This window comes from Rattus norvegicus, chromosome 8 (assembly GCF_021556685.1).
Source record: "Rattus norvegicus strain SHRSP/BbbUtx chromosome 8, alternate assembly SHRSP_T2T, whole genome shotgun sequence".
Classification (NCBI taxonomy): Eukaryota; Metazoa; Chordata; class Mammalia; order Rodentia; family Muridae; genus Rattus; species Rattus norvegicus.
In genome coordinates this window covers 54,200,775-54,215,663 of record NC_141541.1, presented here as the reverse complement: position 1 = coordinate 54,215,663, position 14,889 = coordinate 54,200,775, and the positions used below count along the sequence as shown (strand labels likewise).

General features: G+C 48.9%; 1 protein-coding gene across 2 annotated transcripts in view; it reads right to left on the bottom strand.

Moving 5' to 3' along the window:
* Sik3 (SIK family kinase 3) overlaps positions 1-14,889 on the bottom strand; it is a 211,128-nt gene that overhangs the window by 13,738 nt on the left and 182,501 nt on the right. Inside the window, 9 exon segments of one of the 2 annotated variants that reach the window (NM_001271216.2) lie at positions 855-1,194; positions 1,971-2,080; positions 2,476-2,561; positions 2,807-2,932; positions 3,571-3,721; positions 7,253-7,396; positions 9,473-9,543; positions 12,810-12,965; positions 13,193-13,346. In NM_001271216.2, coding sequence (NP_001258145.2) covers positions 855-1,194; positions 1,971-2,080; positions 2,476-2,561; positions 2,807-2,932; positions 3,571-3,721; positions 7,253-7,396; positions 9,473-9,543; positions 12,810-12,965; positions 13,193-13,346 — 1,338 coding nt within the window. 2 annotated transcript variants of the gene reach the window in all.

Sequence of the window (14,889 nt, the reverse complement as noted above, 5' to 3'; positions counted from 1 at the left end):
CCTCCTTTGCTACCTTTAACTCCTGATCCTCCTGCCTCTGTCTCTAGAGCGCTGGGGTTCTGGGCATGTGCTACCACACCTGGCTTCTCTGTGCCAGGGACTGGAGCCAGGAATTCAGGCTTGCCTACCTACCCACAGAGCTAGACACACAGGCTAATCTAGCTGCTTTTAAAAAATAATCTGAGTGGGACTGGAGAGATGGCTCAGTGGTTAAGAGCACTGACTGCTCTTCCAGAGGACCTGAGTTCAAATCCCAGCAACCACATGGTGGCTCACAACCATCTGTAATGAGGTCTGATGCCCTCTTCTGGTGTGTCTGAAGACAGCTACAGTGCACTCATATACATAAAATAAATAATTCTTTAAAAAAAAAATTGAGCTGGGGGGCTGGAGAGATGGCTCAGCAGTTAAAGAGCACACTGACTGCTCTTCCAGAGGTCCTGAGTTCAATTCCCAGCAACCACGTGGTGGCTCACAACCATCTGTAATGGGATCTGATGCCCTCTTCTGGTGTGTGTGAAGACAGCGACAGTGTACTCACATATATAAAAATAAATAAATCTTAAAAAAAAAATTGAGCTGTTTAGAATAATAGTCTCTTAGAGACAACAGAGAAGGAAGACCCCTAGAATAATAAATCAGGAGAACAGACATCTATGTTCCTCTATCAGACCTTTCTTCCTTCAGGCCATCAGGAAGGCTCTCTGCTATTTCCTCTCGTCTCACTAACAATTTGGCTCATTCATAACCTCACCTCAAACCCACCATGCTGCTTTGACAAAGGGTGACACAAGAGCACAAGCAGACTTGTCTCTTCTCACTCACTGGGCTACGGGATCAACAAGAAGCCTTACCTGTGAGCCTCTGCGCTGTCAGCACTCAGCTGCTTGGACAAGGGCCGGTGCCCATAGCCGAAGGGAGCCATTAGGCTGGTACGGTGCTGCATCTGAATCTGACTGGCACTGGGGCTGATGGGGATACCCCGCCCTGCAGAACCTGCAGTTGTCCCAGCCATGTTGCTGAGCATGTCAACTGGCTCCTGTAGCTGGATAGTCACTGGCTGTGACTGGCTAGCCTGCTGTAGGCCCAAGCAGGTTAGTGCTACACTGGGAGGTGGGGAACAGTTCTCAGGTTGCTGCTGGAAGATTGCACCATGGGAGGGTAAGCCTTGAAACTGGGAGGGAGACGTAGCACCTGCAGAGAAAGGGACCACAGGATGACCAAGTGCCAATGTTACCTGTCAACTAGAGGAGACCCACAGCAGGTAGCATCTAGAACAGCCTTCTTAAACCTCACCATATATATATATATATATGGCAGAAACTGGCAGAAACAGATCTAATTCACTAAGTTCTACCCACAGAACTAGGACTCAGTTGGCCAGACGGGCTCCCCATGAACTTGTATTTCCAACTGATTGCCCATGAGCTGCTCTATGGCTGGATCTTGAGTAGCAGAGCTTGTATGCAGTGTTTCTTAACCAAGGCTGCATAGGAAAGAGCCTGAGAGTTGGTTAAGTTGCACATTCTCCTGTGGCAGTTCTGGGGCAGAACCCAAGATCCAACTCTGACCCAAGGTCATCTGGAGTAGGAAGAATACACAGGCCATCCTATGCTTCTCCACAATGCCAAGGAGACTGAAAAAGACCTGACTGCCTGCTGGATCTGAGGCACCCCACCCTTCAGTCTTCACACCTACTACAAGGACTGGAGAGGGTTTATTAATAGCAGCTAAGCTGTATTAAGGACCATTATACTGGGGAAAGCAAAGGCACCCAGAACTTAAGGAATTTATCCAAGGTTTTGGTCAAGAAGTGAAATTTAAGACACACACACACACACACACACACACACACACACACACACACACACTCGTCCACTACCACCATCACCAACAACAAAATTAAAGCCTAAAAGCAAGGTTTTCCCTGCATGGTACATTACGGATCCACCCCCTCGGCCTCCACTCACCGTGAGAAGAGATCATGGCACTGCTGACTGGGGGAGGACTGTTACTTGGCTGCCTGAAGAGATGGTTGCTGGGGTGGTTGGGGGGTGGGCTTGAAGGTTGAATCCTTAACCTTAAAAATGACAGAACAGGTACATAAAGCCTCCTGAGCTGACAGAGCCATCTGGAGTTAACATTTGGCCTACAGTTCATACAAACAGATACCTTGTAGTCTGAGGCAGACAGACATGGCAGCAGGCCACCATAGCCTGCCCACATCTCAGTCCACCAGACTTTCCCTGCCACAAACACAGCCCTCACTGGCCTGGCCTGAGATGGATGTCAGGTTACTCTATTCATGGGGCTAAGGAAACACTCAGGAGTTTAGGAAGCCCTCCAAACTTTAAATCAGCTTTCTAGAAGGCTATCTATCCCAAATGCTCGAGTCAGTCAGATTTCCCCATGAGTCAGACCAGAGTGCCATGCTGTCCAGTGGACGATTCAGGCAGAGTCAAAGTGGTTCATTACCTCTGCAGCTGGTGGGTGAGGAGGGTTGGCTGATTTTCACATGCAGCCTGAAGAGGTGGGGAGGGCTGAGGAGGACAAATAGAATCCTAAAACACAAAAGGGGTAGGGGGGCATGACAGTATCATGAGTTACAGAGGGCATCAGAACTATTCTTGGGAAGACACAGAACGTACTGTCTGGGACTTAGACTTTTGCTTCTGCGCGTCATCAGACATGTCGCCCACAATCACAGCTCACACTCGACTTGGCCCCGAGTCTTTCAGACAATGCACAGGCCAATTAGCAAACTCAAGAACACACTGGAGAAAATGAAGAGTGAGTGAGGGCCTACTTGAATTTGCTGCTGGAGGATCTGATGGTGCTGCTCCTGCTGGTACAGCATATGCTGCTGCTGGGTCTTCTCCAGGGTTCTCTCGTCAACCTGCCCGCCGTACATCTTCTGTAGCTGCTCACACTCCTGAAGGGAAAGCAGTGGGTACAGATGGGACACGGCCAAGTTTACCCCATGCAGTGAACTCGGCGGATGCAGATCTGCCCCTACAGTCTCATGGGCAGAACCGTGTCCTCATTGGGCGTATGCACAGCGATCCCCACACTCTGCTCTATGGGAAACAGTGGGAAACAGCAAGGAAAGGACGCGCTGTGGAATGTCCAGTGTGGAATCAAATCTAAACAGGAAGCATATGTAACTTGAAGCTCTTGGCCCTTCACAGTAGCCTAGAAGCAGGTTTCCTACCTCTGGGAGCAATACCAGCTGGAGATTACGCCCAGGGTGAGAGGGTACAGTAATCGGGTCCTCTAGGGCCCGGTGCTCTGCACGGCAAAGGCCCTGCCAAGATTGTTTAGAAGTACTGTCCCTGAGAAAATCAAACCGGAAGTGCCTTCCCAATGGACCACACACGGTAGAAGAGAAGGTTAGTCTCATTATGAGGGAAGAGAGCTTGACCCTAGGGAGGGCAGTACATATTGAAGAGTGCACTTTAGAAAGCTATACTGCTTTAAGCTACAACACCTCAGTGTGGCTGACATGAAGGGTATGGAGTTGCTGCCCAGGTCCTGGACACTGTACTGTTGCCCCTGCCCTCCATAGATTACCTGTTGTAACTGTTTGATGCTGCTGCTGTTGCCCATTCTTTCCAGGTGAGCTTTGAAGGCCTGGATGCTTGCCGCCCCGTCTGAGAACCGGCGCACGGGGGAGAAACGCTCCGTAGGAAGATGCAGGGTGTTGGAGTCCTTGTAGGTGGAGCTGAATATATGGGAAGAGACAGTTAGCAGCCAGGACTCGGGGGCTATGACCAATCACACAGGGACCACGGCACTACATGGATACAGAGACAGCAGATGCATGAGGAGCCCTGTATATGGTACTCCCGTGTCACTTTCTGAGGTGGCTGTCCCCCTTAGTGTACTACAGGCCCTCATCTCCCACCTCCACTTACCTCAGGTTGGTCCTACTTCCCAGGCCTGCTGAGGTCCTGGGGTCAACTATATCTGGTTCTTATATAAACATATCAGAGCAGGGTGCAATTCGTCAGTACAGACAGCCAGGACTGGCTGTACCAGAGCCTTGGTTTTTATAGTCATTTATTTTCTATTATAGTTACATTTTGGAGGGGGGCGGGGGGATAATTTTGTGCAAGCTATGGTTTTTAAAACCAGATCCCAAACTGGTATTGTTAGAAACTTAGAATTCACTATTTGACCCCGAGTTACCTCCAGCAGTAATCTATGTATGGCTAGGATGAAATCAAAGTCAGGTCTGTGGTCAAAGGTCTGGCCTGGAACTCACAGTTCTGTTCTAGATAAGGGAGGGTGGAGGCTGGGGTGTGTGAAGAGAGAGAGGGACCTCTGATCCCAGCACGGAGACAGCGTACTTCTCAGGAATGTGGGCCTCAAGATCCTGCACGTACCTTATGAACACACATGAGGCTTCCTACTGTGAACGCTATCTCCTCTCACAGCAGCACCTGCCCAACCTCCTGCTGACAGAGGGGTCCCCAATATTCAGTCAGAACACAGCCATGTCTTACGTGGAGGAAGAAGAGGCATTGATCAGGAACCCTAAGACAACCCCAGGCTGGCTAACGCCTACACTTGCTGCCTAACCAGAAAGAGATGTTTATGAGCTGAGAGATAAGCAGGTTAAAGACTGCAGAGGCAGCGTCCCCACAGCTGATGGAAAGGGTCAGGGAGGCAGGTCTTGGGCAGAGATGACATTACGCTGAGCCATGGGTGAGGGGGCGGGTAACCTCGCCAATTTGGACTAAAGCAGAGCCAAAGCCAAGGAAGCAGGTGAACAAGCAAGTTCAAATACAGTGCAGACAGGGAAGGGCTGAGGAGAGATGAGGACCAGGCAGCGATGCCAAGAGAGTTCTGATGTTGGGTGGAAGCCCTTACTCTCTTTGCTCCTTCAGACGTCATCAAAGCTTCAAGCAATAGTGAGCTAATGAAATGCGCATGGAGTCCTACTTGTTTTAGTAACATACAAGACAAATTAATCAGGGTGGGGGGATGGATATCGCAGTCCAGGCACCGAGTTCACGAAGGATGCTTGCAAGAGCCTGTTCTGTCTGCACTTCAGACTCTGAATTAAAACACAGCACCAGTATTATTTCCCCTCAAATTTGACGCCTACACTTTCAGTGTTTTCAGGCAATAGACAGGTTTCCATCACCCAGAGCTGTTCTTCGAGCCGTCTTTTTGCACGAAATCATTTCTTTCTCATTACAGCAAGAATATCCCAGGTTCAAGGTGATGCACAGTTTTCCGGAAACTCAGGCTGTGAAGTCGGGCTCCAGCTCAGCCTGGCTCGGTAACTTCAGGGGGTCGGGGATCGGTACCGAGGGACCTGACCACTGCAGAGCCACGGGCAGTGTCAAGCGTGTGTAACTTTGTTTTCAATAGCAACCATGGTCACCCAGGGCAGCCTCACATAGGCTGCCCTCTCCACTATACTCTTCACACAGTGATGCAGCTCCCAACTGGATAGAACCTGTTTTGTGTTAACTTTTAAATCATACATTTCCAGGGGTGAAAATGTTGACCAGCCCCTCTTCAGTCTCCATGATGAACTTCACCTATTATAACACAAAGAATAGATATATATTCTGTTCTTTTAATCATGTTCCAGAAAACGAAAGGAATCCAGTGACGCAGACAGGCACCCGTGTCACATCATGTGTTTACGGCCTTAGAACACTTCTCTTTTCTTCTGAGTTAGCGTTAATCTCTTGTGTGTTTGTACAGTGACCCCACCGCCCCACAGTACATGATTTGTCATTGGTTTCCAACTCAAACTGCCTCGGCCTCAGAAACCCAAGTAACACGTGCTCATGGGAACAGGCAGCAGAGCTCTAGGTAGTAAGGCACCGGCAGTGTCTGCAGGCGCCATGCATGTCCCACGGATGGTCGCCGTGGTCTTCTTTTGAAAATAAATGTCATAGAATAGAGGGTCTGTGAGGAAGTCTGGTTGGACAGTGCTCATCACCATTTTTCAGAGAGGTACAACCAGTTACTCAAAGGACAAAAGCTAGCAAAAGCCCCGGGGGGAGGGCCAACAAATCAATTATCAGCAGTGAAAGCACCTTCAGAGCAAGTGCAAGTTACAAGCTGCCTCAGGGGTGGGGGCAGCTGGCCAGCCAGCCAGCACAGAGGAGTTCTCTGAGGTGACTGATGGCCGCTCCCAAGAGTTTCCATCGAGGGACTGCACCACCACAATCTTGCACGAGAACCTTCACAGTTTCTTTCCGTTCCTAATAGGACTTTTTCTTTCTAAATTGTTCATGGTCAATTATGAACGCTTATCTTCCTTCTTCCGGAGTTCCAGCGTGGCACTAATTCTGTCCCTGTCTGCTCAGAGCTCACCTGCCCCCACTGATTACCTGATGTTCAGTGGGAAGCCAGCACAGTGGGAACGCTGTATAGAGCTGACCAGTGTGCAAGCGTTGCTCCCTATTGGCACGAATACACACCGCATTTCCTCAGAACCCAACTGCTTTCAGCCTTCCCGAGGAGGCTGTATGCCACTACCTCACCCCACCTCAAGAAGACAGAAAGAAACAAGATCAAGCAATGGCTGCTGACTTGGGAAATGTGGCCTGGGAGCTAGGGGAACAGCAACAGAATGGACGCAGCTAAGACTGACAGTCATGAAGGAGTCATGGAGGACAGCCATCTCAGCTCTCTCTCTTCCTGCCAGGCTACCTTGAGATCAGTGAAGTTTCTCTAGTCAGGATGGGGAAACTTGGTTTCCCTCTCCAAGGCAATGTATTCTAAATAACAGAGGCCTAGAGAAAGAGCTTGCTGTAAAAATATTCGAAGAATGACTTCCTACACAACAATCAAAAGGATGTAACACTCCTGTTCTGCCATACATCGGGGGACCTCCATCTACAGCCAGTCTGCTGCTCTAACGCCACATCAAGTGCCCATTCTTTCCGAAGGCGATGAACTATATTTGAGGTCATGTCTGGGGGTGTTGCTACAAAGTCCTCATTTCTAGAGCTGTCTTCTGAGAGCACCACCCCCTCGAAGGCCTACACAAATCAGCTGCAGAGGATGAGTAGCCCTGCTAAGAAACGAGATGGAAGAGCCTCGGTTTCCAGAATCCGAGAGAAAGCTTTTGTCCTGTGCGTTGGTTAGAGCTAAGAGCTGAGATGTGAGCTCAGGATGGCAGGTGGCTTCCAGTTAAAGCTCGTCACCAGAAGCTGGAGACTAGTCAGAAGGGTGCTGATCCAATAGGCCTCCAGGATGCTCACACTGCCAAGCGGCTACTCACCGATGCTGGTCAGGTACCAGGTGAGGAGGCCAGACCCGGGAACGGAAAGACTGTTGTCCTAGCTGCCGTTGCAGGTCCGGTGGGATCTCAGCTGTCGGGCTGGTCATGGCCAGTGTGTGCCTTTTGGACCTATTTGCCAAGTACCTGCAACAAGCAGGGAGGACATTTCATAGTAAAAAAAGACAAGAATGTTCCCGCGCAAGAAGCAACAGAAGCTAGTCTGAAGCACTGGGTAGGACATATGGGACGCCAGAAGGGCTCCGTGGTAAGCAGCCCCCAACAGGATGGAGGTGAAGCACGTCTAACTGGCCAGCAGAAGTCAGCTCTCCACCGATGTGGCTGGTTTTGAGCTTGAGAGTAGCCATTAAGAGAAGAAAGGGAGGTCTAGCACACAAAAGCAGTGGAATCAATTTCCTTTATTCCACTCAATAGAAGAAGTTATCTTTCTACATATTAATTTTTCTCCAAATTCCTAAACTATACATCAGAGGAAATAGAATCCAAGGCCTATTTCTAGAGGGATAAGTGAGGAATTCAGAAAGAACCACCTTATGTCTCCTGATGTCAGATGCCTCTTGTTTGAGGACAATAGAGTTCTTCCCTTATGTCCTGTGACCAAAACTGAGTCACTGGAGAAGAAAACTGATATGGTCCCAGAGGACTAGCTTGGAGGATGAAGAAATAAGACCACACGGGATATTCAGGAGGTAAAGAAGAAAGGTAAGGGAACAGAAGAGAAGGCCAGAATTGGCCCCCATGATGCCATTTAGTCCCAGGAGCTCGCAGACCTACACAGATCAGCACCGTACTAAGACCCAGGCCCTGCACCTGGTGCAGACTTCCTCAGCACTCCGCTTGTCTTGGATACAGATAAAAGAAACATAATTCCTTTCTGTCCCTTCAAAATGACAGGCACTCTGGCCTTTTACTGTTGGTCTGAAGAAGGTGGGGCCAGAGGAAGTGAACTCTAAGACAAAGAAGGTAAAACACAGCTGCACCTTTGCAAGGAGGGATGCAGGACTCAGTGCACTCCCTACTTTCTCATTTTTTTCATGACACCAGTAGGACTTGTTTGCAAACTCATGTTATCAGCAAACCGTAGAAGCATCAGACTGAGGCAAAGTCACCAGGTTTTTGTTTTCTTCTGCTGTCTAGGCTGGCAACACCCCTGTTCACTAGGGTTTTCTTTCTGCACAAGATCACCTTCATTGGACAGGAACTCTTATATAGACCTCCTGGGTGCAGAAAGGGAGTCCTGAATAACAACCATAAGGCTCTTAGTTCATTCCTGACTACGTTGCCTATGTGAGCTAAAAGCTGTTATCAGACTGTAATTTGTGGTACACAAACTTACTTAGAGAAAGCCATCAGTGGTTAACGTCCATTGATAAAAACACCCAAAGTTTCCCCGAGAGCCCATGAAAACCATTTTATTTCAACTTCCCTCAAGGGAAAACATATAATCTTGAAGAACACCTGTATTTCTGGGAAAATACATGCTGGATTCTGATGAAAACCCCTCCACATAAAATAAGAAAGACAACTCCACAAGGGGACATGCATGGAGCTGAAGACCATGGCTATAGGAATGAGGCCATCGGACTGCACAGCACGCGATGGTCACTGTCGTTCATGGTGAGTCAGGCATCTCTCAACACGGTAATGCAAACAATGGATATTTACATCTTTCCCTGCCCCCCAACACCCGCAATTTTTTTTTCTTCCCAATATCTCATTGTTGGTACAAGGGAGTGGAAGAAACACACAGCAAACAGTACGGGAGGTATTCTTTCATTCTCCTGGGAAGGAGGAGTCCATGCCAGGTCCATGGCCAGACTAGCTAGGATCACTGTCATCTCAAATCTCCAATTCCTTCTCAGTAAACAGTTCGTGGCAGGTAGGAGCAGGCTTTAGGCCTTCTGAACACTATCAGAGTTGCAATATGAACGCGGGGGACAAGGAAGGAAGGAGGGAGGAGAGAAAACGTTCTTAAGGTTATTGCTGTCACTTAAGGGGCTTCCAATGGCGCTTATAGAAATGGATTTTCTGGGCAGTCTTCTGTCCCTTCCGTGTGGGAGGAACATGCCATCTGGCTTGAGCAAAGAGACCACACAAGTGTTGAAGCTGCACTGCGCCACCTCCCTGGGCAGAGGTGACCTTCGCTGGTCGCGGGGAGCCTGCCCAAGGACGTTCTGCAAGCACTGCCAGATGCCACATTACCTCTGCACAGCTTCCTGATCTGGCTCCCCATCCGAGCTCTCCTCATCCACAGGGGTAACTGCTGGCACTGCCTGCAGAGAGACAGCAAGGAAAGGCTCAGGGTGGCAGCTTATTCTGTGATGCCCTCAACCTTGGTAACTGGACCGAGGCCAAGGGTCTTGTTAATGTTCGTATTTCAAAGACTTCCCTAGAACGGGGGCTAGAGAGGACATTCTTCCATCTTGCTTTCCAGCGCCATCTGGCTCAGGTGATACATCTGGGTTTCTTCCCTTATCACAGGCTTTGTTCGTCTAACACTCGGAGGCTTCCTTTAGGATCAGCTGCGCATTCATAGCTGTTGTCTTTGCCTCGGATTTAGAGACAAATGAGCAGTAAGAGCACAACTGCGCTCTCAAGCCCTCCACGGGAGCTTGGGGAGGAAAGGAGGCGGCCCTTTGGAGGAAGCAGCCTGAGACCTGAGGTGTGCACAGGAGTGAACAGCCGCAGAGAGCAAAAGGGTCACAGGCTGAGAGAGGAGGAAGACCTGCTGTGTCCAAGGACCTGGAACGTACAGAACTGCCTACCTAGAGTGCCTAGGAACTGACTGGCCTCACATTAATGTCAGTCCCAGCGTCTGGATGTCTGAACTCCCGGAAAGCATTATGGTGACTGAAAATGCAAAGTCATATAACATATCATCAAATAGCTGTAAGTCCATGTTTTAAGATACTCACTACCCTCTGAAACATAAATAAGCAGCACCACCCTGGGGGTCCTGGCTCTCCTCTGTGACGACTGAAATGCTGTACACCCTTGAAAAATATTCTTGGTCCAGTGGCCCAAATAAGCACCATTCATGCCTCAGGAACTGCAGCAGAGACCAGACTTCAGTGACCGAAGCACTGGAGTGTGGGGCTGGAGAGCCAGCTCAGGGTTAAGAACGCTGACTGCTCTTGCAGAGAACCAGGGTTTGGCTCCTAGCACTCATACTGGGTGGCTCACAACAACTTGTAAACCAAACTCCAAAGGACCTCTGCCAGCACCTGCACTCTGGTACACTTCTCTCATTAGTTAAAAATGAAAATAAATACTTTCTTTAAAACTGGGTAATACAAAACAAAAACAAAAACTTCTTGAAATAATTCCAGCTTTTGGATTTCTCACATCCTCTTCTTTAGTTCTTTTTTTTTTTTTTTCTTTTCTTTTTTTCAGAGCTGGGGCCCGAACCCAGGGCCTTACGCTTACTAGGCAAGTGCTCTACCACTGAGCTAAATCCCCAACTGCTCTCTTCTTCAGTTCTAAGGGTGGAGTAAACCGTTGGATAGGAAGTAGCAATGGCCGAGGCAGAGGAAAGGCGCTTGAATATCATACATGCTTATTTTGGGATGGGCAGTGGTGATTCACTACAGGATTTTAAGCAGGGGCACGGTGTTACAGGATCTGCGTTTGAAAAAGTGGGCTCTCTTTACTTGCAGGGTGCGAGGGGCAGCCAGTGGGAAACAGGAGTCATGCCAGGTACCAGCTGGGAGTTCACTGTGTTAATCCAGTACTGGAGACCATGGCTGAAGGAAAGAGGCTGGAGATGGACAGATGTAAGCCTTTTTTCACAGACATCAGATAACTGGTTGAGAGGGAATAACAAAAATTGTATAAAGATTTAGAAAAAAAAGTCCATGTTCCTAGCTGGTGTTAGCACTAGGGTGGCAACAACGCTGTCACTGTTCCTGAGAGGGACAGACAACTGTTGCTGAGGCACGAGATGCTTCGGAACATGCTGCACTCACACTTGAAGACTTGTGAGAGAGCTGCTAAACCTATGGTGGAGGTGATCACACATGCACGTGTGTGGAACCCGGAAGAGCATTCTGGGTGCAGCGCCAGATGGCAGCTGAAGGGAGTGGACGGGCTCATCCAGAGAAGAGAGGAGATGGGCCTGGGCTAAGTCAACGCTGAGCAGAAACCTGCAGAAGGGACTGACTGGCTGAAGGAAAACCTAGGATAACGTTACCGGAGCCAAAAAAAAAAAAAGTATCACAAAGAAGGGGGTGGGGGTGGGGAGGTCAACAATGACTAATAGAGTTGGGACATCCAAAAAGATAAAGATTAAATATGCCCACTGGGTTTATCAGCAAGAGCTTGTTAGTGACCTTGGCAGCAACAAGTCCAGTGGGCAGAGGAAGTCACCCCACTTTCCACAATGCTGATGCTGATCCTTCCCAACCAATGCTAACCTTGCGCATGGAGAGCCTCTGCCACCCGTCAGGCATGGCATTCACTCTGGCATGCTGGCACTCCATCTGGCATGCTGTCGTTTTTCCTAAGGCTGTGTCGTGCCTGCAGCGGTGGTTAGACTGGGACTCACTATGTATACCAGGTTAGCTTTAAACCTGCACTGACTCCTGGGGGCCAGGATTAGCTGGCTCTGCAAGCTTTTTTACTATTCAGATACTACAAATGGCTGAACTTGTCTGCGATATCACACCCGGGACACCAGCAGCTCTGGTGCAGAACTGTTTTCTGAACTGCAGTGCTATTGACAATGTGGCTCATAGGCTCACACATCGCTCTGTGACCACACCCAAGAGAAGTGAGCTTCTGTTTTAAAACATATTGATCCATGATGGATCGGAGAACAAACGTCCCGAGTACTGTGATTTCAAGCAGTACTCCCTTAAATAGCTCAGAAGGGTGATGTACATACCATTCAATCTCATGGAACCATGAGAGAAAAACACCAGAAATAAACAGAAACCAACATGTGAAATAAAGTCTTTGCATGTCACTGTCGTACAAAACGGTGTGACTGGGATGTGACTGAAGTTAGAGCCACAGTGTAATCATACTGTAACCACTCGAGGCTGTGCCAAACTGATAGGTGGTGCCAACCACAGGAGAGCTGGTGAGATGGTGATGCTGGAAACTTGTCTAGTAAGGGGTTAACTCCGTGGGCTGATGAGATGGCTTAGCAGTAAGTACTTGCCCGTTCAAGACTGAAGAGCCAAGTTTGATTCTTGGAACCTACGTGAAGGTGGAAGGGGAGAACTGACTCCCAAAAGTTGCCCTTTGACCTCCACAATACACTGCAGTGCATGGACGCCCCACACCCCCAGCAGCCAATCTTTATAAGATAAAAATTAAAAGGCAGTTCATTCTAGAGAGCATTGCCTGTGTGAACTGCATCTGCTGGGGAAAGTCCTCTGTAGTACCTTTGTGTGGCCCACTGTGGAAGAGGAGGCAGGCCAGAGAAAACACACAGTGCCGTATTAGAGGGGATGTGGGTATTTCAGCCAAGTCCAGCCCCTTTATCACAGAATTCTTATCAAAAACCTCTGAGAGAGCCAGGCTGTGTGCTACTCACTGGTGTCATGGTGACAAGTGGGGATGGTCCCCGTGGGCGCTTGAGCAGCTGCTGGGCATGTAGTTGGATGTTGGCGCCTCCGTCTGAGGCTCTTCGGCCAAGGGGCCCCATTCCATTCAGTAGCTGTAGTGTAGGCGGCTGTAATAGAGACTGCTCCTGCCAGCAGAGTGGGCAGATGCAGTGGTGAGGTGGGAAAACACGGAGTAAACAGCGCACCCCCAATCTACTACAGTTAGAGCATCTGCTGGGGTGAAGATGTCTCCCATCACCAGAGCAGTTTACAAAAAGGACCCCCCCAACCCCCAAGGAACAGTCCTGTTAAACCCTACCAAGGGAAGATCCAGTTTGTTTCCCGTGGGCAGGTCCATACCACAGCCACGTACCTTGTACTCAAGCTGCCCAGTTGGCTGCAGACTCTGCATGGGCAGCAGGTTGTGCATGAAGTTCATGTTAGGGGCCACCTGCAGGAATGGAGTCTGTGGGTTCGCTCCAGGGAAGCCGGGCAGGAGCTTCTGCATCTCGTCCATAACTTCCGTGCTGACAGGAAACAGGAAGAGAGAAGTGTGGTTACTCAGAAGTGTTTAAGGCTCGGAGTCAATACCACCTTATATATTTGAGACAGAGTTTCTCTGTGTATCCCTGGCTGTCATAGAACTTGCTCTATAGACCAGGCTGGCTTTGAACTCAGAGACCTATCTGCTTCTGCCTACTGAATACTGGGATTAAACATGCGTGCCATCACTGCCTGACTTTTTCTATCTTTTCATACGTGCATACATGTATATGCAGATATGTCTATGTGTGTAAGACAGTAAATGTGTGTGGGTGTCCCAACATATATCTGTGCATGAGTATGGGGACCAGAGGTGGGAGTCTTTGTCTACCACGCTCTATCATGCTCTACCATGCTCTACCACGCTCTACCACGCTCTTCCAGGTATCTCAGATTCACCTCTCAGGCTGCCCTTGAGCTCGGTGCATCTGCTTGCCTCCAGCCCACAGAGCTGGAGTTACAAGAAAGGCTGCCACAGCTGGCTTTTCTATGAACCCTGAGGATGTGAACTGAGGTCTTTATGCTGGCAGAACAAGCACCTACAGGATGGTATTTTTCTCCTAAATTTCTATTTATGTCTAAGCAAAGCAGAAGTCTGTTTACTGTGTGGAATTTCACTCTGAGTTATTGGGGATTCTACTCTTCATTGATCCTGTTCGAAAGCCAACAGTAGACACAACAGGCTGGCACAACTCCAGCCCAGGCTTTCTAAACCAGGAGGTGAACAGCAAGTTTCTAGAGAGCACAGGGCATCCGCTAAGACAATGACTGCCTGAAGTAGCAACTGATTCACTAGGGAAAGAATGCAGTTACTACTGTCAGTGCTGACAGGACGGACAAGAACTGGATGTTCGGGGCTGTCATGCCCATCAGACTTTAAATAAGAGATTTTTCCACTAATCACGACTCAGGACTCCACCCCTCAGCAGTGACACATTCTGTGGAACCCAAATGGTCTTTCTATTGCTCGTTTGATCACATCAAGAACAAGCACGTAAAACAAGCAAACCAGCAGGCATGGGCGTTTTTTCTGGGGATCTGCTCAGAAGACAGACATTTATAAGAAAGCCAGCTCCGCCCTGAGCTGAACTCTCAGGAGAAGGCTTGCCACAACCCTCTCTTTCCTGCTTGGTGAAGAGAACATTCAGCAACAAGATGGGCTACTGTTCACGCCAACAGGTCTCGACTGCAGAGTAGAAATGGAGTGAGTTGGTCCTTAGTCTACTTCCCAAACATGAGGGCCTCAGGGAATACTTTGGGAAATGTGTTTTGGGATTCTTGCTTATTTTGGGGCAGAGCAAGATACTGAACCCCGAATCCTGCTTGTGCCAGGCAAGTGCCTCTAACTGTCCACACACATAAATGATGTCATACTACCTGTCTCCCCTTTCTAAAAGAGTCTGAATATAGACCATGAGGTAGCTAGCATCTCTAAAAGCTGCTAAAGTTGGCAAGTTTACTTCTGTTTTTGAGACTGGGTCTCTTTATGTGTCCTGGAACTCAACATACAGACCAGACTGACCTTGA